The sequence below is a fragment of the Hibiscus syriacus genome, unplaced genomic scaffold, assembly GCF_006381635.1.
Source record: "Hibiscus syriacus cultivar Baekdansim isolate YM2019G1 unplaced genomic scaffold, ASM638163v2 tig00110482_pilon, whole genome shotgun sequence".
Taxonomy (NCBI): domain Eukaryota; kingdom Viridiplantae; phylum Streptophyta; class Magnoliopsida; order Malvales; family Malvaceae; genus Hibiscus; species Hibiscus syriacus.
The window spans coordinates 540,917-566,045 of record NW_024062758.1 but is presented as its reverse complement, the minus strand read 5'-3'; the positions used below and the strand labels follow the sequence as shown (position 1 = coordinate 566,045).

Here is a 25,129-nt window from a genome sequence, read left to right as displayed (position 1 = left end):
ATAACCGACTGGTACTTTTAGATGATTCTTTTTCTTTTTCTTTTTTTTACATTACATCAGCCCTTAACGACAAAATGGATTGATTTTTATTTAAGGAATCATTTTATTCTTTTTAAAATGTACATGGACTAATTTTTCAATATTTCAATAGACGACTAAAATACAGTCCAAAATATAGTACACATACTGCTATGGTGTTTTTACCACTTATGATGGGTCCTAATGGCTTTCACCTCACGTTAATGTATTAATATCCATCTAATAAATTTATTTATTTGGAAATGCCATGTCCAAATATCAGCTAAATGGTCATAGAAGACCTCTTCTACATCGCCATTCATTTCAAACCAATTATGGTTGTTCTTGGAGATTTGAGCAACTTCCATGCATTTTGGGTGTCCTAAACAGCTTTGTTGAATGAAGCAGCGAGGTATTCAGCAAGACTTTGTTGAGAACTAAACTTGTTAGAAGAAGCCTCTGAAACTTTTGCCATTTTTGTGGCAATGGATTTTGGAAGCCAGGAATTTGAAGTGCCTGGAGTACTCAAACCATCCACTCCAGCTTCTTGTCTTCTCCATGGAATGGTTTTAAATGCCGCCAAGGATCTTCCAACATGGATTCATCAGAGTAACTCTCTGGCCCTAATATCCTGTTTGATGCTGAGCTATGACCACGAAAACCTTGTCCTCGTCCGGCTCTCCTTCCTAAACCAGGAGTGTTGTTCCTGATGTATCCACGACTCCTGCCTCATCCTGGACTGAAATAAGGACTACCTCTAGGTCCTCGATCGAGGATCAGACTGTTACCAAACGTTCGAGGATTGACTGTTCCATTATTGAAACCAGGGCTACCTTCTGGAGCAAAGCCAGGGCCGGGTAATTACTGTAACTTGATGTATTAGAGGGATTCTAGGCCCTAGGAGGAGTTCCAGGATGCCTATTAGGATTACCAAACATTCCTCTGGGTGTTCCATCAGAAACTATGTTATGGTTATCAGATGCTTGTGATCCATTCCAAGAATCAGATTGGCCTCGACGCATGAGTGAAGGTCTTGTTATTCTAGGGTTGTATGGACCAAGGTTGTATACGCCCTGAACAGGTGAAAAATGGGTTTGCATCTGATGGAGAGGCAAATACCTATTGAAGTCCCTGATCCCGCCGAACCAGAATAAATAGGCAAACTAATTAGAAAAACAAAAGAATATCAACTAATGCTAATTGCAAAACTAGAGATATTCCGTGCAATTGGTTTTAATCAATAACTCATTAACAAATGATCAGATATCTACATCCCTCTTTATGATCAATATAATCAAAAGTTCCTTCAAAAGATAAAGAGGGGGGAAATATGGTTAAATATGCAAAACCTATGCAGAACTTCTGAAGTCGCCCGGCAACCTAAAAAGCAGTATAATAAATCAATATCAGTAAAAACGAGTGTACCAGGCTGGAACGGTGTATGCACAGTTGGAGGTGTAAAAGGTTGTTGCCCTTCCACAGTCTGATTATGACTGTTGCCCATCTTCTTGTTAGCAGAAAATGCTGCCATAGGGTCGGTATAATAGTCAAAACGCGGAGTTCTACCAAAGTCATCCTGCAGTCTCGGTCAATGGATTCGAAACCAGGCATTGCAGAAGCCTCAACGTCATTAGACACTTCTGCTTCAATGCTCATTGCTTTCAGCCTTTCCTTTCTTTTCTCAGATTCCTCCATTTATCTAGAAGACAGAATGTGCATGAGTTCAAACTTCTCAACAATGATATATCACCTAGTAAAATATAAAAAACTAATTGTATCTTTTTGCATAACATTCCCTACCTTTTGAAAGCTGGATACAAGTTCCAGCCTCTAAGCCTTAATTACAACTCTTAACAACCTGATAAATTAAATTAGAATTTGATCCTATCTCGCCCAATTTTAAGAATGTTAAATATCACAAATCAAGTAGAAATCGATGTTCAAATTAAGTTTAGGGTTTCATATATTACCTTCCAATTTACAGCTCTATCGGAAACCTGGATCATGGAACGGAGCAGGAGGAGGAAGAGAAAGAAGAAACTGGGACGGAGCGGCGGTGAGGGGACGAGAGTAGTTCGATATCACTTCACTGTATTAAAATGTTTATAGTCCTCGTAATATCATAATAAAATATAAAATTTAATAATTATTTTGACAAAAGTAATTAAGAATATAATAAAATTTAATAATAGTTGATTCCTCTATAATCTTTAAGTACATCACGTGATAAAAAATTACTTCAAGATGTAATACTTGATTTTTCTTATTTTTTTCTATATCAAATCTTTAAATGGTAGATTTAATTAATTGTTGTCACCAATGGCATTACTCATTACCATATATCTAACGCTATAATATAATAATTTAATATGTTCCTTGTATAAAAATATTCATTTAAATCCAAAATTAAAAATCAAAACTCGAAAAATTAAATGAAAGAAACATATATCAGCAAAAATATTAACTTCCGTCATAGGAAATAGGCATTAATTAATTTATTAAGATGACAAAGCAAAATACGGATCCCTTGATTCTTATAAAGAATTATTAAAAAGTGTCTAAATATTAACTAAAAAGCACATTTAGTTCATTAGATTGATTGAATGAGCGAATTCTTGTAACCATTTTCCATTAAAATAAGGTCACATTAACATATATTTAACCACACAATCAAACTAACGATTCATAGGCTAAGAGTCAAGGACAGGTAAAAGAACTGCTAAAATATGATTTTCAGGAGGTGGGATGGGAAATTAAGTGAAATACCAAGCTCTGGAGTTTCTCTAGTAACTCCTGCTAACCTACGGAAAATCATCCCACATACGGTTTCTAACTTTCTATAACTTGTCAATTCTGCATGTGATGGCATAAGATTAACTCTAGAACAGCCTGTGAACAAAAAAATGGAAATACACTTGATTCTACAAAAAGATGATAGAGGTCCGAGACTCCGTTCAAAACGCCAAAAGTTTCGCTTGTCTTCAATAAAAATAACCTCGGCATTTCGCCGATCCACATAAGCATTTCTTTTTTCCATAGTCCGCGTTACTTTCCTTCTCATCGGAGCGCGGAATGCCGTAATCATATGTCAGCTCTGTCATGGGAGGGATGTGCCTCTTAGCAAAGAAAGCAATATGGAGAACCTCATTGTTATGTCCATACATGATTGGCTGCCAGAAAACATTTGAAGAGCAACTGTGATTCATGAACCGAGCTACATTTCCACTGTTCTTTGAACTTATGATTAGGGGAGATGGAATATCATGATCTTCGGAAGTATTGGTACTTCCTTCTCCTACTAACTCGGCTTCATAATTCCACTTGAAGGATTCATAGACTCTATTTGTATGAAAAGCATACTCGTTGCTTTCGTCATCTCCCCCATCCGGCTTTGCATCAGTGTTGTCAATAACTTCACCTGCATATTCACAAATAAAAGAACCGGCACGAATAGGGTCCCATGATCGCAGACCCCAACCCGTATCTCTTGTCTTAAAAACTTCAAAATGAACCTTAAAACCAGTCTGTGTAACTCTATTTTTGCAGTTACGAAGGCACGGGCACGAGGAACCACATTCATATATCATGGGTTTTCGGCACACTAGAATACCGTAGGAAGTGTAAGGTAAATCACCTCCATTTTTCTTAAAGCAGGTGCAGTTTGAATTTCCTGGTTGGCACACATCACAACAATTGCAGCCAAAAGAAGGTTGCAGTAATTTGAATGATTTTGGATATTTGATAGTAGACAAATACTTGAAATGAGCGGGCCCCTTTTCATCGTCAACCTCGTTCACGAGTGATACAGGTATGCTTTCCGCACCAGAAGTGAGGTCAGGAAGAATAAGTCCATCCCTTGGAGACAGACCTTCCTTCCATTTCTGAATCATTTTCCAAGATGCAAAAGCACCTTTTTGCCCGGATCCTTACCAGTTTATACTTGAACATATTACAGCCTGATTTCCCCTTCTCCATCCACGACTCTTGGACTTTGTAAATCCCATCATAAACGTAGACCTTAGACGCTTGGTGGGCAGAATCCTGAAAACCTCGAATGACTCTTACTTCATTGCTCGGTGCAAGCTCCTTTCCAAAGCAAGATTGCCCCTCACAAGCTTCTGATCAGATGCTCCTTTATCACCACTGGCATTCCCACCATGACCGGTGTATACCAAAACATCAGGATCTTCGACATCATCATCATACCCTCCAGCTGAAACGATGCTCACAGCCACTCGCTCCCCCTCTATATCACCCTTCATAGGCATGGGGTCAATCCCAGCCATGGACTGAGCATGCAACCCCACCAAGCACAACTCCAACCGGAAGAAGAAAATGTCCCCAATTTCAACACCAGGAACGACCCCGATTCTCTTAATCGCATTAGTCCGCACCCCTTTGCTCATCATTATGTTGGTAGCTTTTAAGACCGAGCGTTTAATAATCCCAGAATGAGGTTGAGTAGCATCCTCCATTTGGCTAAGCTTTCTCCTAAGCGCATCAAACCTCGAAAGCACATTTTCAACCAATTCCCTGTTACCGTCATCACGCTCAGATAAACTAATTCCAGGATTGAAATCAGTAGGAGTAACGAAAGCAAACTCAAAAACTTTCCTCTTCTTCGCTTTCTTTTTAATAGAACTCGACTCAGATGGTTTCTCTTTATGCACATTTTGGCCATTAGAATCTATTGGTTCCGCTCTAAATGACCGAATTGGCACAGCAGTTGAACAGAACTCGTGTTGGTTAAGACCAGGTGTTAACTGGGATCCTCGTGGTCCACTAAAGGAGGGAAAGGGCGAAAATCCATACGGAAAAGGGCCATTAGGAGGTGCACAAAAGAAAGGCGGACCGTTAGATGCATCTGGGAACTGGGGAACCAAAAACCGTAGCGGTTTTATATCCAAAACCCTAGATTTATCACCTAAGTTCGGTAGAACAGTGTTTATACCCGTCCCTTCTTCCATTACAAACAAAATTTGAAGCCTTTTTCAACCAAAATTTTCTCTTTGCACAAAACCCAGAGATATCCACTTCAGTTTACGCACAAACCAGAGATCCAGTGAACCAAATTACACAAAGTTCAGACTTGTTCCTTCAAAACCAGGAAATACCCACTTCATTTTTCTCCATCCTTACTTGTTTAAGCCCAAAACAATGGCCTACATGAAACCAAATTATACAAAAGCTAAATTTTTCAGAACAAAAAAATACTTTTTTTCTGAAACAATCGATACTCATTTCATTTTCTTCTACCCATGACTTTGCTATGTAGGAAAGAAAAAGTAACATATATATTAGAAATAATCTCTACACACAGTGCAAATAGACACAGAGATTAGGGTTATGTTGCATACAAGGAAAAAGAAATAAATGATTATATTTCAAATTAACCTAAAGAAAAGAGACGATTACCTGTCGAAACGAAGCTTTGAAGTTTTTGTAAAAGTGATTCCAGTTCGAAGAGGTTTTTTTTCCTTCTGTTTTTCCGCAGTTCTGTTGCCAGATTTAAGAATGTTAAATATCACATATCAAATAGAAATCGATGTTCAAATTAAGTTTAGGGTTTCGCATATTACCTTTCAATTTACAGCTCTATCGGAAACCTGGATCATGGAACGGAGCAGGAGGAGGAAGAGAAAGATGAAACTGGGACGGAGCAGCGGTGAGGGGACGAGAGTAGTTCGATATCACTTCACTGTATTAAAATGTTTATAGTCCTCGTAATATCATAATAAAATATAAAATTTAATAATTATTTTGACAAAAGTTTTTATCAATCGCTTACTTGGACATGAACTATAATTCTTCTAACACTCCACTTCCATTAATCATAGACTACCTATTTAGACAACCACTTTATAATACCATATATCTAACGCTATAATATAATAATTTAATATGTTCCTTGTATAAAAATATTCATTTAAATCCAAAATTAAAAATCAAAACTCAAAAAAAAAATGAAAGAAACATATATCAGCAAAAATATTAACTTCCGTCATAGGAAATAGGCATTAATTAATTTATTAAGATGACAAAGCAAAATACAGATCCCCTTGATTCTTATAAACAGTTATTAAGAGGTGTCTAAATATTAACTAAAAAACACATTTAGTTCATTATATTGATTGAATGAGCGAATTCTTGTAACCTTTTTCCATTAAAATAAGGTCACATTAACATATATTTAACCACACAATCAAACAACCGATTCATAGGCAAAGAGTCAAGGACAGGCAAAAGAACAACTGCTAAAAAGTGATTTTCAAAGGGGGGGGGGAATTAAGTGAAATACCAAGCATTCTGCCGTTTCTCTAGTAACTCCTGCTAACCTGCGGAAAATCATCGCACGTATGGTTTCTAACTTTCTATAACTTGTCAATTCTGCATGTAATGGCATAAGATTAACCCTACAACAGCCTGTGAACACAAAAATGGAAATACACTTGATTCTACAAAAAGATGATAGAGGTCCGAGACTCCGTTCAAAACGCCAAAAGTTTCGCTTGTCTTCAATAAAAATAACCTCGGCATTTCGCCATCCACATAAGCATTTCTTTTTTCCATAGTCCACGTTGTTACAGTCCTTCTCATCGGAGCGCGGAATGCCGTAATCATATGTCAGCTCTGTCATGGGAGGGATGTGCCTCTTAGCAAATAAAGCAAAATGGAGAACCTCATTGCTATGTCCATACATGATTGGCTGCCAGAAAACATTTGAAGAGCAACTGTGATTCATGAACCGAGCTACATTTCCACTGTTCTTTGAACTTATGATTAGGGGAGATGGAATATCATGATCTTCGGAAGTGTTGGTACTTCCTTCTCCTACTAACTCGGCTTCATAATTCCACTTGAAGGATTCATAGACTCTATTTGTATGAAAAGCATACTCGTTGCTTTCGTCATCTCCCCCATCCAGCTTTGCATCAGTGTTGTCAATAACTTCACCTGCGTATTCACAAATAAAAGAACCGGCACGAATAGGGTCCCATGATCGCAGACCCCAATAAAACTGACCATGAGACAAGTGATTATGATAGCACCACCAGCTGCTCTAAGCTCACGAAAAATGAATCCTTCCAAAGCACCCTTTGCCTGGGAAAAATGCATTGGAAATTTAACGAAGATATCATGAAACTTATTAGAAAAGAAGAAAATTATCACTGCCTTACTTATAACAGCAATCCTCAAATATAGGGGCGCCATCTCAATACCTCATTGGATCTAGGATCTATACAAGAGATTGAACAAATCCTAAAAACTCTATAATGCTTGCATAAATGCAGGAAAAATGGTTTAGCCATTAGCCTCATCTACAAAATTTACATATGGCATTATGTACATGTATACGAGGGTGATAAAGTTAATCAGTACACTTCCCATGCATATTACCATGGCCCATCGCCCATGGGTGCAGAAATACAAGTGTTGCTGAAGTTTGTTCCTTCAGTCTGACCAAATTAAGCAATATACCAACCCAAATACATGTAAAACTTACACAATCAAACAGTATATACACTTCTATCATTTTCATTATTTAGTTCTAAAAAGGGATCCCATGGTCTTCTGGTTGAACCATATTTTAAATATACACCAAGACCTGGTTACAGGCTACAACAGCAGAAAACCCACAAGATTAAAGCCACTTATGCCTTATACAACCTCTTTTTCACTTGCATGCACAATGAGAGGTCAGCATTCGCAGCAAAGGATTACTTCCCGACAATGATATTAGCCAGATCAAGGTGCCTTAAGGCTAACTAACAAGGTTCAAAAAGTTATAAAGGGTCATGCAAAAATACTAATTAGTAGAGAACATAGACTTAACCTGGAACGAATTTGCAGCTGATTTCACCAACAATTCAGGAACGAAGAATAAACATGTTAGCCATGCCCATGAAAGAAGTTTCCTATGACCAAAAGCAATAAGCAGTTACATAAGGAATAGTATACTAGTACAGAACAAAGAAAAGAACTACCCAGTAGTTAGAGATACCATTCTAAATCATGCCATACAGCAACAAATGTGAATATAACCCATATGTTGAGTAGCTTTCTATGAGACCCAACAAGTGGAATATACAAGTACCTAAAAGTTATATTATACTGTAAGTAAAGTTCTGGCTTGATATTAACTAATTCTCAAGTCCCCGCATTCTATCTACCCATCCTCATCATTAACAATTAACTAAGACTGCAAAATAAGCCAACTTATCCACCGTTCATTGTCCTCCGTCACTGTTCGTCGTCCACCGTCCTCCGCCGTCCGTCACCGCACTCCGATCTCCGTTCGACGCCGTTTTCTCAGGGAAGATCGCCTGCTTACGGAGATTCCAAATCTGGACTTAGATTTGCGATAAAGTTTTTCAATCGGCGCAGATCTTCACTTTGTTCACTGCCGATTTTCGCTGTCAACCGCCGTTGGTGTTCGACACCGCCTCACCACCAAACTATGCGTCTTTTGGCGACCAAAACCCCCTAACCTGGAGTTGAGATTCGTTGCTGTTCTCCGGGAATTCGTATTGAACTGTTCCGACATTACCAGAAACTCTACTGTTCAGCCGTTGTTTTGCGTCGATCTAGTTGTTCCGACGTTACTGGGTTCTTTGACACTGTTGTGGGTGCTACAGATTCTCCGACCTTTGCTCTCAATCTGTCTGTCTACTTCAACTTCCATTTGCATTGGATTGCATCCTTCAACATCTTCTTTTCTGATTTAGGCTTCATCTTTCGAGGTGGTTCTTTCCTTCAACGAACGATACATCTTTTGCTGCTTCGTCTCTTTTTCTATATATTTTCTCGGTATGCACTAGGAATGTTAAATTCTCAATATCGGGTTAGGGATTAAATTCTTAAATTTCATAATTTAGTGATTAAAATTGAATAATTAATAGTTTAAATACTTATATGAAAAATGTTTTATAGGATTAAATTATAAACAAAGAATAATAGAAGGCCACAAAGGTCATTTAATGATAAGATACTTTTTGGGTTATGGTATTAAATTAACTCACGTGAAAGTGAAGAAAATCAAAAACAAGTTTTCAGAGTTCTTCTCTTCCTCATCTTAATTCATACGTGAAAATCAAGTTAAATGTGAGATCTCTTGTTAGTTGATTTCTTGATGAATTTAAGGTTGATTTATGACCATTAGACGATAATTAAGCTTAAGAAAGCTTAATTTATTTTAAAACAACAAAATGAGGGGTATAGGAAGGATTAAAGAAAGGAAGTAGAAAAGTGAAATCCCGATAGGAGAGTATTAAGTACATTTCAAGCCTAAATTTGACTTGTCATTAGTGAAATTAAAAGATATGAAGTGTTAGAATTGCATTCAGAACCAGTAGAAAATGTGGTATAATTCTTGAATTTTATATGGAGGATGAGAGTTGGAAGTTAAAGAGGTGTTGAATGAGTATGAAGTGGTTTAAGTAGGTGTATGTAAGTTGGGCACAATTAAGTTAGAATGAAGTAATTTTCGTGCGTAAATTGGAATTCTATGCTAGTGTGCATCAGTACACATTCAACATGTATTGATGCATCAAGGGTAAATTTTCAGAAATTATTCAGTGTGTATCGATGCACAGGAAGTGTATCGATGCATCCCTTAAAATGAAAACATCGAATGTAATTTGTGTATCGATATAGTTAGTGTATCGATACACATGTTAAGGAATGTACCGATGCACTACAGAGTGTATCGATGCCTACCTTAAATAAAAAATGTAATCAACCTTTCTTTTAGTCTAAGGAGTGAACAATTAGAGTATATCAATTAGAATACTAATATGGATCCATGTATTATTGTGTAGATAAAACGTAATCCCGTTCCAGAACAATCGAAGAATTAGGTTCAAATCAAAGCAAGCAAGGCTAAGGTGAGTGCATAATATAGGTATAATTTAATGGAAATAAGACTTACGATAAGTCAATTTCCTAGATTAATTTCATAGTATAATAGTTATGAACATGCATACATTATAGTCTTTATTAAATATGCATAAGTCATATATATTTACATATGATTCATTACATGTCATATGACTCATATGAATGTATTTAAATACTTGTGTCATAGAATATGATATGTATGATTATATGCACATGTGAAATGTGATAGAAGAAAAAATATATGTGATTACTATGGTTTTTATAAATGTAAGTGCTTTGAAAAGTCAATGTGACACCTCAGATTCGTATCCGGGTCGGGTACGGGTTAGGAGTGTTACAATGAAGTTTGCGATAATAGTGGATAACTTTGCTGGTGATTGTTCCGTGGGTGGTGCATTTGTCTAAGTTTTGGTTGCTGAATTTTAATGAGTGAGCAGAATAGAGAAAGAGCGGTATGGCATATGAAAACTCGTTCTTCCTCTCGTGAAGAATGGACAATCTTTGTCAACAACCTTTCCAAGAGAGTGACTAGAAGAGAATTAAGGGATTTGTTCTTGTGTCATGGTATTGTTGTTGGGATATTTATTCCGAAATGTCTTGCATAAACCAAGATATAAAATTTCTACATTTGCATTAGTCCAGTTTGCAACTGAAAATGGTATGAGGAATGCCATTGAGAAAACCAATGGTACCTGGATTGATGGTTTAAGAGTTTCTGTGGGGGTCGCCAAATATCAGAGAATTAGGAAAGCGATAGAGGTTAAGAAAAACGTTCAGGAGATTACAGAGAAGACCGGTGGTGGCGCAGTAAGAAATGCGAGGAAGGTACGAGAGTAATCTGGAAGTTTCAGGGACGATAGATCGTACAAAGAGGTTTTGGTGTCGAACAAGCAAATGAGGGGAGATGGAGCTGCAAAAAAGCCTTATAATGTTTTTATTCCGGTGGAGGAGAGAAAATGGTTAAGGAGGTCGATGACATGTATTCATAAGCAATCGTACGACGTGGAATTAATACAGAGAGCATTGTACAGTGAAGGTATTGTTACTAATGTTGTGAAATGGGGGTACGCAAGGAACTCCTGCCTAGTTTCTTATGTGTCGGAGGAGGACAAGTTGAAGGCCCTGAGAGAAAAAACCTTGGAGCTTAACTACTGGTTTAACTGGTTGAGACCAGTATTATCGGAAGGGGGAGGCCCTTTGGCCTTTTGTGAAGTTTCGTTAATCGGAGTTTCTCTAATTGTTGGAATGAGGTATTCTTTTCAAGCTTAGCCTCACGGTGGGAGGGGGAGTTAGTAGAGACTAGAAAGAAAACTTTGATGAAGTTGGACTGTATAACAGCGAAGATGATGATTAGGGTGGGTAGTCCGTTTGATCTCCCGGAGTCAATTTCAATAAACACCAATGGTAGGGTATACGTGATAAAAGTCCAAGTTGAGCTGACGACTTATGGATATTCAGAGGTAAAGAATGACGAAATCGATGTTGAGAGGATTTTGAGGGACGATGTTTCCCAAGAGGTTGGATGAACAAAGCGAGTTCGGTTCCGTGTGATCCAGATTTACTGACAAGTAACGTCCTTGCTTCTGCTATCGGAATTATTGAGGAATTGGTTTCAAGAAATCTAAATTCATTGGAGGTGGATATTACTAAGCAGGACAATTGTGAAATCCTAAAGATGCAGAAACTCGGGTTCAGATAAGGAGAATAGCCTATTCGAGATAGAGATTGGGTCTATCAGACGTAATTTTCCTAAAAAATACTTCAAACTTGCGGAATGCTCCAGGATACATTGAAAAAGGTTCGACTCAGCTTGAAGATCGCAAGAAATTCAAGTTATTGGGCTCTCCTCCAAATCGTGGTCGCTCGAGAAGGAAGGCGTCAAGCACAAATCGGAGATAAATCCTACAAGAGAGTATATAGTAGAAACAGGGGAAGGAGCAATTCGAGAGAGAAAATGAAGGAAAAAGCAAAGTCTTTAGGGCATTGTTCGGATGAGGAGGAAGAAGCACGGGCTAGTTGGGAAGTATACAATTTGATGGGTGTTACGTTCCGAGGAGGAAAAAAGCTTTCATGGAAAAGGTGAAGGCAGTGTTTGAGGAAAAGACGATGGCGAATTGACTCTGATGTTCTATGGCAAGTGGGTGTTTTTTCTTTTCTTCTTATGTCAAGTTTTAGTATGATAACGTATAATGTGCAGGGGTTGGGCAGGAAAGAAAAGTCTAGGGCTGTGAGGAATGTCATCGTAGGGAAGAGGCCAACGTTAATATTCATACAAGAAACGAAGTTGGAGAGTATCACTCCTACCTTGAGGAGGAGGTTGGGTGGAAATCTTTTGAACGAGTTTGTAAAATCTCTGGCAGTCATATCATCAGGAGGATTGTTAACAATTTGGGATGAAAGTAAATTAGAGCTGGAGACTGAATATGTACAGGACAGGTTTATTGCAGTTAAAGGTAAGCTAAAAGAAATGTCTATTTCTTGTTGGTTTATTAACGTTTATGGCCCATCTGTTAATATGGAAAAAAATCTTTTTTGAGGCGTTGTTAGGCTTTGTGTGGCAATTGGAAGGTCATATTTATTTGGGAGGATATTTTAATGCATACCTCTCAGAAAGAAGAATAGGGAGAGGTTATAACAGGTTCTCGATGATAATCTTTAATGAGTTTGTACAAAGGCTCCTGAATGATCTCCCTATGTCAGGCGGTATCTTTACTTAGAGCAATAATAGGGATTGTCCAACATTTGTTAGATTGGACAAGTTTCTAGTAGATTTTAACTTATTATCGGTGTTCTCATCTGTGAATCAGATTTTGCTCATGAGATCATTATCGGAACACAATACAATTAGTTTGGAAAGTAAGGGCCTGGATTGAAGGTCGAAACCTTTCAGATTGTTCAATTACATGCTGGACGAAGATGGGTTCAAGGATTGAATGGTTGAGGAATTCCAGATCAAGGCTGGGTAGTAGAAGGAAAGAAATTTATAGTATTCTTAAAAGTTCCAAACCAGTAATGAATGGTCTAAAGTCAGTTTCAGCAGTATGCAACGATCAATTGTGGAGTTGGAAAATAATTCACGAATCGGAGCTGCAAATTCAACAAGGTTCCACTACTATTTCTATGGATCTTGGGTCCGGCTAGAAGGAAGCTTTGGCATCTATACAAAAGAAGAGGCAGTGTGGTCCCAGAAATCTAGTGTTAAGTGGTGCTTGGAGGGTGATCGCAACACTAGATTTTTCCATATATGTGCAGCAAACAAGGAAGGGTGAATGATATTAAAGTGCTGAAAATGGGGGGACATTTGATGTCAGATTTTGATGAGATTAAGCAAACGTGGTTACTTATTTAAAAGAATTGTTCAATAATAACCCTACAATGGAGGTGGAGGCGATGGAGTTTAATTTCTCCAGGATTTCAGCGGATCAGAATTCGTTTTACAGAGACCCTTCTCAGTGGAAGAAGTTTGGGATGCAATTTCATCATCGGATAGCAACAAGGCTCCGGGACGCTCTGGGACCGGACGGAGTGACAATGGGGTTCTTCAAAAAGTTTAGGCATGAATTAAAAGAGGACATCATGAAGTTTTTTTCCCTGATTTCTTTGCAGGGAAAAGTTGGGATAAATGGGTAAATCATTCATTCATTACTTTAATCCTGAAAAAATCGATTTCGGAAAACGTCAAGGATTTTAGACCAATAAGCCTTGTGGGTGGACTATATAAGATCTTATCAAAGGTGTTATCCAGAAGATTAAGTCAATGTGAGATGCAGTAGTTGGCCCTTCCCAATTTGCTTTCATCTCGGGTCGGCAAATCACAAATTGTTCCTTTATCGCGAATGAGGGGATCGACTGTTGGAGGAGGAAATGTCTTCCAGGCGTAGCATTTAAGGTTGACTTCAGAAGAGCGTATGACTCAATCGATTGGAATTTGCTATTAAAATTAGTGGATTATATGAGGTTTGGTCAGAGATGGAGATCTTGGATGAAAATGTGTGTTTCTACAGCTTCTATTTCGGTGCTGGTGAATGGTTCTCCTTCGGATGAATTTCGGATTGCAAGGGGTCTTCGTCGGGATTGCTTTCTTTCCCAGCTCCTTTTCAATTTGGTTGCCGAAATTTTGAGCTTGATGCTATCGAAAGCTGTGAGGTTAGGCTTGTTTACAGGTTTTGAGATTGGGAGTCCGAGAGATTCTTTTGAGCTCTCTCATCTTCAATTCGCAGATGATTTGTTAATTTTTTGTAATGCGTCTATTGGGGAATTGAAAAATGTGAGAAGGGTTCTTATTATTTTTGAGTTGATGTTAGGATTGAAGATTAATCTTTCAAAGAGTAGGTTATTCGGTATCAACGTGAATGACGAGATTATTTCTGAGTGGGCTGCTGCAATAGGGTGCACAGTGGGTTCTTTTCAAACGGAATACTTGGGGCTTCCTCTTGGCCCGAAGAAAAACTAAGTTTCTTTATGGGATTCGATTATTCAAAAGTTCTACAAAAAATTGACCGGGTAGAAGTTTGCCTCCATATCTATCGCTGGTAGAGTGGTGTTGATTAAGTCGGTCGTTTGCTCTTTACCAATATACTTCATGTTGATTTTTAGACTACCGAGGTGTGTTCTGAAGAGGCTTAACTCAATTATGTCAAATTTTCTTTGGGGGAAGTTTAGTATTAAAAACAAAATTCATTGGGTTAATTAGGAGATTGCCTGCAAGCCTAAGGCGTTGGGAGGGATTGAGGTTCCAAATCTTGAACTTATGAATAGAGCTTTATTAGGAAAATGGACCTGGAAGTTTGCCAACGAGAAAAACTCTTGGTGGAAAAGGATAATTTGTTGCAAAAACAATATTAATATGAATACTATGAGGGTGGATAGTTCGGCCTCTTACAAAGCTTCTTGGATATGGAAAGAGGTTGTGAAGAATTGTTGTTCCGATGACGAGTTTGGGGAATGTTTGCGAAGTAACTTTCTGCTGAAGGCGGGCAATAGGGACTTATTAAGATTCTGGCATGATGCTTGGTTGGACGAAGTTTCATTGAGGGTATGCTTTCCTCGCTTGTTCACATGATGATTGCTGATTTTAGGAAAATTAATTCGTCAGGCTGTTTCTGGGATATTGCCATGAGGAGAAATCTTGTCGATTGAGAGTTGATGTAATGGAATGAGCTTATGGCATTGTTGTATAATTTAAATCCGTCGTCATCGATGGATGATAGTCTTGTATGGGCGGGAGAAGGAGATGGGAGGTTTTCAGTGAAATCTTGTCTTGAAATTTTTCTTGGAACATCGTTCAAAAGTTTTCCCTGGGAAAGAAATGTATGGGTCAGTTTAGCTCCTCCTAGGATTGAATATTTTATTTGACAAGTGGAGCACAAGAAGGTTGCGGTCAAGGTAGAACTAATAAAACGTGGGGTGCAAGGTATAAGAGATCCTTATTGTCCGTTCTGTGGGTTGGTTCAAGAAACAGTTTCTCATCTATTCTTTTCTTGCAAAGTGTCTTGGGGGTTATGGGTTAGCTTTTTGTGCCGATGGGAGGTTTCCTTTGCAATTCCAGAGTGCCCTGCAACCTTATTTTCAGTTTGGTTTGACCTTGTGCCACGCTCTTACGTTTGGGCCTTCATCCCAGGTGCGGTTTTGTGGTCAATTTGGAAAATGAGGAATGATATTATTTTTAAAAATGGGAAATTAGATTGCACTTTATTATCTTTTATATCAAGGTACAAAGTGGCATCATGGTTTTCTTCAAAGTTTCCTAAATTGATGGTCTCTTTTGATAGTCTTGTGGGTGATTTGGTGCTACCTGATCGTGTTATGTTAGATGAAAAAAATATCACAAAAAGGTAGTTAGTTGGTCTCCTCCTCCTATTGGTTTTGTTAAAGTGAATGTAGATGGTGCTGTGGACAGGTGGTGGTCAAAATAAGGAATTGGTGGGCTTATCAGAGATGAGACAGGAGTGATGTTGGGTTCGTTCTCATAAAAAGTAGGATTTGGTCCTCCTATTATGGCAGAATTGATGGCAGTGAGGAGAGGTTTGAATCTGTTCCTGGATTCAGATTTATCGGTGAATCGAAGGCTTATTTTGGAGTCCGATAGTGCGGTGGAAGTGGAATGGATAAAAAATCCAGCTAGCTCCACTCCAATGTTTCTATTCATTGTTAAAGATATTGCAGACATTGTGGTCAATAAAGGGGTAATTGTCCGTCATGTGGCGAGAGTAGCTAATTGTGAAGCAAATGAATTTGTCAATCAAGGGATTGGTTAATTGATGTGGAATTAAATAGGTAATTAGGTTGTTGTTTTTCTATTATTGTTATATCGGGAACATTAGGGAATGATATTTGCTTGTAATTGTTTGTTTAACCTATGAGGTAGTTTTGTTGTAGGGCATAAACATTTTCTTGTAGGTAGTGTTGTTTTACATTGTGTTGAGTGGGCTGCCATTATTTTTGGGTGGTAGTGTGATCTTATTGTACTTGATTTTTATGCAATAAAATTTTTAAGGCACTCTTTTCCTCCTTCCAATGTCATGTCAAATGTAAAAATTCATAACAGTGAGATGTAGAGAAAAGAGTCACAAATGAAAAACCTCACAATCCATTTGTCGAAGGACACATGCCAATTTTTCCAAAAGCTTTCCAAGTTATGATAATTATTGACACACTTTGGCATGTTTTCTAGAGCCTCAATTCCAACAATCTACAATTATGAAAGTTTCAATGAATTTCTCCATATGGGTAAAAACACCATAGCTACAGTATTGGCACAAGTTATTACTAAACGGAGTGACGTGAACCAATGATTAAACCAACAAAGATGGAACACAACAAGGAGGCATAAAAGGGGAAAAAGTAGTAAACATCATCCTTAAAGTGAACATACCAGGGACCAAAACCGAAAATAGCGCCAAATAAGGAGAAACTTCAACCATATGAAATTTATGACTTGTACCAGTATAAGAAATATCATCAGACTTCATTTTCATAATTTATGCATTTACACTTGGAAAACTTATGATATATTAGAAATAATCTCTACACACAGTGAAAATAGACACAAAGAGATTAGGGTTATGTTGCATACAAGGAAAAAAGAGAGAAATGATTACATTTCAAATTAACCTAAATAAAATAGATGATTACCTGTCGAAACGAAGCTGTGAAGTTTTTCTAAAAGTTATTCCAGTTCTAAGAGGGTTTTTTTTCTCATTTTTTTCTGCTCTATTTATAAGACAAACTACATATATATATCAACATTAAAATAAAATATTTTAGGTTACAAATCTATTAAAAAACATATTACTATAGCAAAATAAATTTTAAAATGATAATTTAATAAATAATAGACAATTTTTTATCTTAAGATAAAATATTAGAATCAAAGTATTTTTTTATTTAATCATTGATATTTGATATATTAATATATTGATCAACTAATCCTATCGGCTATTGTAGAGGTGAGCGTAACTCCTAACTAAGTTTGCTTCATTCACAAACATCAGTGTTAGAACTAGGGGTGTGTATTATCGAATATCGGATATTATCCGATCCGAAATTTCGGATACCTAAAGTAATGATCCGTATCCGATCCGAAAAAATTGGATATCCGAATATCCAGATCCGAATCCGATTTTTTTTCTTTGCAAAAAAAAAAATCAACATAATAAAAGCATTAATTAAATAAGAAACACTTAATAACTCTTATGATTTCCCAATTTAGTAAAAATACGGTGAAACTAGAGGATGATATTAAAATATAAGCTAGAATCCATAAATCCATACTTCATTGTGTACTTTCTGTACCTAAAATCTGTTTGCGCTAGTGCATCAAGTGCCTTGCTCTTTTCCTCTTGTTCCTTGAGCGCTTTCATATCTGCTTTCATTCTTTTCTGTGATTCAAGTTCCGCAATTCTCCGAGCCGCTTCGGCCACTTCCATCGCTGCTTTCGACTTAGCTTTCTCCTGTTCGGCTATCGTTTACGCAGTTTCCTTGGCAAGCCGTGCCTCTTCAAATCTCCTTTCTTCTTCCATTTTCCACAGCTTGAGTTCTCTTGCCTGTTGTCATGTAAATGTTAGGCACAAATTCTAACTCTAGTCAAATATTTAAGCAGATTTTAGTTAACAATCTAACCCTTGTTTTTTCCGTGAGTGCTTCTTTGCAGGCATACTATACATTTCCATTGTTTGCTACAAAATTCTGTTGCATTTTTAATATGCACCATATCTTTGTATGGATTTCTCGTCCAGCTCCGCCTATTTCCCCATTGCGCAATCAAATTCTTACCAATCCAACATAAAACCTGCTCCTCCCCCTCCTATGGAGTCGCAAATCGTGTCGGCAACTGAGAAGCCGCGACCCAAACAGCCGCCTAAATCCATTGTTTAGCTCTTGAACCATATTGCTAAAAAATTCTTAAACCGGAATTGTCCAGTAAGAAGAAAATTGCAATTCTTTGCGAACTATTTTTCTTAAAGCTAATATCTTTATTGTCAATTCACTTAAATTATATATATAAGAAATCCACTGGAATTAAATAACAAGTAAAAATTCCAAATCCTGGTCCCTGAAAATTCTGAGATATATAGAACAGATGGGAAGATAGAGTGACACCGAAACACTACAAAAGAGTTGCCCTGGGAAAAGGAATTTGAAGCAATTTCATAAACCCTATTTAGAGAATAGTCGAATAGATGAAGGAGAGAATAAAAATAAATAAATGATTTCTAATGAATAAAAAGTTAGTTCAACAACAACAACAAAAAAAAGTGAAAATTTTACCTTTAGAGGCGGCGACCGAGAGAAAGGCGAAGAATTTCTAGCCAAAATTTTCAACTTGAAAGAGTCGGAAGAAATCGTAAAAGAAACTTGATTAGAGAAAGAGAAAGGAAAAATTAAAGAAAAAAGAGACTTACTACTTTGGCGCTAATAATACTCGTATTTCTTTGGGTTTGGGTTTAAAAGAATGCTTATAGCCCAAATTAACAGCCATGGGTTTGAAACATATTAAAATAGCCCAAATTATTTTCGGGTTTTCGGATAATCCGAATCTGATTTTTTATCAATCCGTATCCGATCCGAAAATCCAGAAAAAAATTCGGATACCCGATCTGAACTATCCAAAAATTGAAAAACGGATCGGATATCCGAATTTTTGGATTGGATCAATCGGATCGGATTTTTTTGTACACCCCTAATTATAACATCTTAACTTGCTTAAAGGATCTAGTGTCTAATCTCACTAGACCAATTGGTTGTTTGTGAATTAATATATATATATATATATATAATATAAAAAATTTAAAAAATTTAAAATAATTATTATAATAAATGTTGGATACTAATTTTGATATTATATCTTAAATTTATGTATTTACTGAAATTTGAATTAACTTGTAATATTATATAAAGTATGAAGACAAACTTCCAACATATTAAATTAGAGGAATTAATTTTTATTTTTATAAAGTAAAAGGATGAAAATAATAATTAGACCAACCTTATTTTATAAAAGGATAAACTACTTCAATGATCATTAATGTTTGAGTAAGTTTTCGTTTTCACCACTAATGTTTCAAAAATTATAAATCGATCATCGTTTGTTACAAATTGGTCACTCGCCGCTAACAGACGTGATGAAAAACACACGTGGCATGTTAACAGCAGTTAACAGGCTTACTTGGATGGTATAATTACACAAATAGTCTATGTTATTTATATTCTTTCAATTTGATCATAGTTTTAATAAATTAAAATATTTTTTTAATTCTTATAAATAATGATATATTTTTAAAAAAATGAATCAAAATTTAAAATTAGTTATAAAAAATAATGTTAGGTAAACTATAAAAACAAAAAGTAACCTTTTTAATAAAATTAACATTTTTTCTTCCCCAAACTTTTTAAATTTTTTTCAAAATTAATACTAATATTAAAATCTTGTCTGTGAAGAAATATTTTTCACTCGATGCATAATTTTTTTTAAAATTAATTTTATTAAGTATTACATTTTCTGAACAATCTTATAATTTAATTTATCATTACATCTTTTAAATTAAATTTTATCACAACATAAATCTTTTTGTCCATTCCCTAAACAAGCATTAGAAATCGAAGTGTTGGTTTTTAAATTAAATCTACAAGGAGTTCAAGGGCCAACTGATGCGAACTCTGCTTCAAGCCGAAGCGTCGGTTCTAAAAGTTCTAGTGGAAGCGCTATCGAGTTTCTGTAATTTTATACTATTATGATGATACTACTATTCAATGTTTACATTAATTATAGTAACATATGATCAATGTCTTCTCCTCGGTAGTTTCGAATTGTTGTCTTTGCGGAGTTTGTTAAGCATAATTCTTGGCCGTAACTTGTGCCTGAGCTGCCATCTGCTATTCAAAGCAGTAATGTCATAGGCAATGGTGCAAACATGAATGGATTATCATCAATGCCCTTACGGTTCTTCATGCCCTTGTTAGACCTTTCCAATTACTTTTTTTCCTCAAAACTATGGAAATTTAGTACATATATAATTTTATGCTTAAGGTTTCTTATCATGAGTTTCTTTATTGAAGTAAATGTGGCATAAGCTCAAAGGTAGCTTGAAGTAACATATTTTGAGTTTAAGTTATTTCTCTTTCCTTTCTTATGACAGTACTTTTTGAATCCTAAAGTTGAGTATCGCCGCAGCTGGAACTAATTGCAAAAGAAATTCTTGCACCTTTGCTGACAGTGTTGCATCATTTCGTTGAAAAGGTTGTTATTTCCAAACTCTTTTTTTTTTCCATCCTAATTCTCCAGTATCTGTTCAAGAACAGATTTCTGAATCTCCATCATAAAAGATATTTGGTCTGTAATACAGGCTACAGCTACCCATAGTAAAAAAGAGCTGGAAACTGAGAAGATCCTTCTCCTTATATGCAAATGCTTATATTTTGCAGTGAGGGGTATTTTTATCCCTCTTAACTCAGGCAACATTGGATGAATCTGATTAATGCCTTTTAAAAAAACTAGTTTCATCACTATGTGGCTATACAAACTTCAGAAGTTTAATGATCTGATTAAGAATCTGCATGCATTTTAAAACAATTTACCTGTCATGTTGTTTAGGGAATGGACAAAAAGATTTATGTTAGGATAAAATTTAATTTAAAAGACTTAATGACAAATTAAATTATAATACTGTTCAGAAAATGTAAGACTTAATAAAATTAATTTTAAAATTTTTATGCACGGAGTGAAAAAAATTTCTTCACAAATAAGATTTTAGTATTAGTATTTATTTAAAAAAAAAATAAAAGAGTTTGGGGAACAAAAAATGTTAATTTTATTAAAAACGTTAATTTTTTTGTTTTTATTAATTTACCCTAAAATTTAAAAAAAAAGTTAATTTTTTGTTTTTATAACTAATATTAAATTTTTTATTTCTTCTTTTTTAAAATATATCATTATTTATAAGAATTAAAAATAAATATATTTTAATTTATTAAAAAAATAATCAAATTGAACGAATATATAAATAACATGAACTATTTGTGTAATTATACCATCTATGTAAGTCTATTAACTGTTGTTAACAGGCCACGTGTGTTTTCCGTCATGCCTGTTAACGGCGAGTGACTAATTTGTAATAGACGATAACGTTAGTAACCAATTTGTAACTTTTGAAACATTAGTGGTAAAAACAAAAGCTTATTCAAATATTATTGACTATTGGAGTAGTTTTCCCTTATAAAATCTTTAATTACTTTCACATCCATATTAAGGAACATAAAGTTGAAAACCAAAACTGACTGCCTTTAGATCTGCCCAATTCATTTCAAAGAGGAAAAAAAGGAAAGAAAGAAAATCCTTACAACGAACAATTCCGCAACCGGTGCTCGTCCGCTTTCCAACTGGTAATCATATGTACTTTTTTTTATTAATTTCGTTTTGTGTTTCTCTATAACATTATAGTTTCTCCGTTTTCTTTGGACGGGAGATAGTAACCCTAGATCTCTTTCTCCCTGTTTTCCTTTTCTCGTGTTTCTGTTTATTTCTTTTATTCATGTTCAATGGTGGCGAAAAATGAAATGCCTGTATATGGGTTTTAATGAAAATGAATTATTTTGGTTAATTTTCTAAAAGGTTCTTATGTAATTTGGTTTCATGTAGGTCATTAACTAAGAGCGGAGAAAAACGAAGTGGCTTTTTTGCTAGTTTTGAAGATAAAAAAGGGAATATTTGTAGTTGGAAGGCCTGATTTTTGTTTGTTGTGGATAAAATTGATCCTGGTTTTAAAGAAGAAGAAGAAAGGAGAGAACATAGGCTGTTAAAGGCTTGGTTTTTTATTTGTAATGGAAGGAGGGCTTGCTGGAAACACTGCTGTGCGAAATTCATTGGATAAATCTGAAGTTTTGGATGTAAAGCCACTTCGTTCCTTGCTTCCTGTATTCCCGGGGGCAATTAATGGTCCTCCTTTCGCGACTGCACCTCCTAATGGTACCTTCCCGTCTGGGTTTTCACCGTTTCCCCCATTCAGTCAACCACAAGGATCCCCATATACACCTGTCCTTAACCAAAATTCCTTTAGTTCAACTGCTGTGCCGATTCGATCATTTAGCACAGAACTACCGCCTTCTAATGACAGAAATGTGCATAGCAGTAATAAACGCAAATTAGCTGGGTCGAGTTCTGTTAAAAAGAAAGTGAAGAGGGGCAATGAATCGGAATTGGCATTAGCTGCCCTTAGTAATTTTAAACCTGGAATCAGTGCAGCTGAAAAAGATGATGGTAATAGGGAATTGGTTGAAAATGTGCTTATGAGGTTTGATGCACTTAGAAGAAAGCTTTGCCAAATGGAGGATTCAAGGGAACCACATTCTGAAGTTTTTAAGTGTGCAAACTTGAAAGCAGGCAACATATTGTCTACAAAAGGGTGCGGACTAATGGAAGCAAGCGAATAGGGGTTGTTCCTGGTGTTGAAATTGGGGACATCTACTTCTTCCGAATGGAGTTGATTTTAGTGGGAGTGCATGCTCAGTCCATGGCTGGAATTGACTCCATGCCAATGAAGGGTAGTGATATAGAGGGAGAACGAGTGGCTGTAAGCATTGTTTCATCCGGAGGGTATGAGGATGATGCTGAAGATCCTGATGTTTTGGTATACACTGGTCAAGGTGGGAACGCCAATGCCGATAAAGAAGCATCAGATCAGAAGCTTGTGAGAGGAAATCTTGCTTTAGAAAGGAGCTTGCACCGAGCCAATGAAGTAAGAGTCATTCGAGGTTTCAAGGATCCTACCCCACAACATCTAAGGTGTATGTATACGATGGTCTTTTCAAGGTCCAAGAGTCATGGATAGAGAAGGGTAAAAATGGTTGTAATATGTTCAAAATAAATTAGTAAGGATCTCTGGGCAGAATGGTGCTTTTTCCACATGGAAATCCATTCAGAAGTGGAGAGCTGATCCATCTTCGAGGGAAGGGCTTACTCTTCCGGACCTCACCTCAGGTGCGGAAAGCACCCCCGTCACACTTGTCAATGAGGTTGATGACGAAAAGGGGCCTGCTTATTTTACATATGTCTCCACTGTTAAATATCCAAACCATCCAAATTAGTGCAACCTTCCGTTGGATGTAATTGCAGTGATGCATGCCAACCGGGAAATTCAAACTGCTCCTGCAATCAAAAGAACAGTGGTGATTTCCCTTACATTGGCAGTGGGATTCTAGTGTGTCGAAAACCTATGATTTATGAATGCGGTTCCTCATGCCCATGCAATCGTAACTGCAAAAATAGAGTTTCACAGACTGGTTTTAGAGTTCGCTTTGAAGTTTTTAAGACAAGAGATAGGGGTTGGGGTCTGCGTTCATGGGACCCTATTCGTGCAGGTACATTTCTTTGTGTATACGCAGGCGAAGCTATTGAAAACTTTGAGGGGCAGAGTGGGGAATATGGTGAAAACAATGATTTTGTTTTTCATACAAATCGAGTGTATGAATCATTCAGGTGGAATCACGAAACAGAGTCAGCAGGAGAGGGAATTTCTAACACCAGCGAAGTTTTCGATATTCGATCTCCTCTAGTCATAAGTTCAAAGAACATTGGAAACGTAGCTCGATTCTTGAATCATAGTTGCTCTCCAAATGTTTTCTGGCAGCCAATCACGTATGATCAAAATCATGAAGCTTTTCTCAATATCGCTTTCTTCACGAAGAAACACATTCCTCCGATGACAGAGCTGACATATGATTATGGTACTCCACCCCACACAGATGAGACGGGAAGTAACAATGCCGATTGTGGAAAAAAGAAGTGCTTATGCGAATCACCAAATTGCCGAGGCTATTTTTATTGAGACCTAGACTGCAAACATGTATTCTGTACACTAGGAAAACTTTTGGCTTTCTTGAACAAGGTCTGGTTTCTGGCTCATCTTTGTCTAATCATGTAATTTTATATGCATTTCGTGTTTAGGCTTTGTAGCTTATTCTTATGTCATTTACAAGCAGAACCGACAACGAATGCGAACGCAGGATGATGATGTTCTTTTGTTGTCTGTTTGGTTGGAAGTCAGATTTTTGTTTCAGTTACTTGAGATATACCAAAATGGTTGGTAATTCTCTGTTTTTTTCTTGCTAGACTAGCATTTTGAAGTTATTGTGATTTTTCCTGTCTTTGACTGTTTCCTGGTGTGAATTGGTCGTCTGTTTCTAGTTGCTGTTCTCTTAGTAAAAATAATTCTAGATGACAAATATGATCTCCAATCTTCATTTCATGCATTATAGTTGCCAGTTGAGTCTTAATTCGGTCGATATTGTTTGATGTTGCAACAACTAGAAGCTTGTTGGTTCGAGTTTACTCAAGTGTGTAATATCTTTCGATAAGGAGTTTGCGGCAGTTTATCGATTGCTTTTCCAGAGTTGAACTAAAGGGATTTTTGTTAATATGGGAATCCTTGTGCCTTGTGGTCGAATAAATGAGGGCAACGGTTTATTCGAATATGAGGGTCGGGGAAGTAATTACAATAGGGAGGGCTAATTATTAATTACATCCTCCTATTTTATAAAAACTAAAAAAATTCAAGTCAAGTAGTAATGTAAAACGAAATACATGACAAACTTGGCTTATGAACGTATATGCAAACACAAGCTGGAGTCTTAGAAAAATTTTCAAGCTCAGAACTGAAGCTCTTCCATTACTGTCAACTGGAATCCATTCTATTAGACAAATTGGCAAGAGATTAGGCAC

General features: G+C 36.5%; 2 protein-coding genes, 1 long non-coding RNA gene and 2 pseudogenes across 4 annotated transcripts; 1 reads left to right on the top strand and 4 right to left on the bottom strand.

The window, feature by feature from the left end:
• Positions 1–222: 222 nt before the first annotated feature.
• On the bottom strand, positions 223–2,079 carry LOC120128609 (protein SICKLE-like). The gene is made up of 5 exons (XM_039146273.1): positions 1,989–2,079; positions 1,408–1,717; positions 950–1,181; positions 774–854; positions 223–621 (listed from the first exon to the last, which is right to left on the bottom strand). Exons 2-5 carry the CDS (start codon positions 1,711–1,713, stop codon positions 401–403), a joined length of 840 nt encoding a protein of 279 aa, XP_039002204.1. The 5' UTR covers positions 1,714–1,717; positions 1,989–2,079; the 3' UTR covers positions 223–400.
• Positions 2,080–2,688: 609 nt separating this feature from the next.
• On the bottom strand, positions 2,689–5,698 carry LOC120128946 (annotated as a pseudogene).
• A 607-nt stretch (positions 5,699–6,305) lies between these two features.
• LOC120128607 (membrane-bound O-acyltransferase GUP1-like) lies at positions 6,306–8,563 on the bottom strand. The gene is made up of 4 exons (XM_039146272.1): positions 8,508–8,563; positions 8,021–8,113; positions 7,853–7,934; positions 6,306–7,119 (listed from the first exon to the last, which is right to left on the bottom strand). The coding sequence occupies exons 1-4, from the start codon at positions 8,561–8,563 to the stop codon at positions 6,853–6,855; spliced, it is 498 nt and encodes a 165-aa protein (XP_039002203.1). The 3' UTR covers positions 6,306–6,852.
• A 9,367-nt stretch (positions 8,564–17,930) lies between these two features.
• On the bottom strand, positions 17,931–18,790 carry LOC120129024. Of its 2 annotated transcripts, none has more exons than XR_005516688.1 (3): positions 18,685–18,790; positions 18,037–18,539; positions 17,931–17,960 (listed from the first exon to the last, which is right to left on the bottom strand). It is a non-coding gene; the product is annotated as an uncharacterized LOC120129024 (long non-coding RNA). The 2 variants fall into 2 exon arrangements; XR_005516687.1 differs by having other exon boundaries at positions 18,037–18,274.
• Positions 18,791–21,700: 2,910 nt separating this feature from the next.
• On the top strand, positions 21,701–24,555 carry LOC120129022 (annotated as a pseudogene).
• The last annotated feature ends 574 nt before the right edge of the window (positions 24,556–25,129 follow it).

Bases quoted from the DNA above. Each gene is read 5' to 3' on its own strand.
- LOC120128609 (XM_039146273.1), bottom strand. From the start codon at position 1,713: ATGGAGGAATCTGAGAAAAGAAAGGAAAGGCTGAAAGCAATGAGCATT. The intron at 855-949 runs GTAATCCTAATA...GCTTTGCTCCAG, and splicing joins AACACCCAGAGGAATGTTTG to AAGGTAGCCCTGGTTTCAAT. The intron at 622-773 runs GTAGTCCTTATT...AGTTACTCTGAT, and splicing joins CCTCGATCGAGGACCTAGAG to GAATCCATGTTGGAAGATCC.
- LOC120128607 (XM_039146272.1), bottom strand. From the start codon at position 8,563: ATGTCGGAACAGTTCAATACGAATTCCCGGAGAACAGCAACGAATCTC. The intron at 7,935-8,020 runs GTATCTCTAACT...TTTTGGTCATAG, and splicing joins GTATGGCATGATTTAGAATG to GAAACTTCTTTCATGGGCAT. The intron at 7,120-7,852 runs GTTAAGTCTATG...CATTTTTCCCAG, and splicing joins CAGCTGCAAATTCGTTCCAG to GCAAAGGGTGCTTTGGAAGG.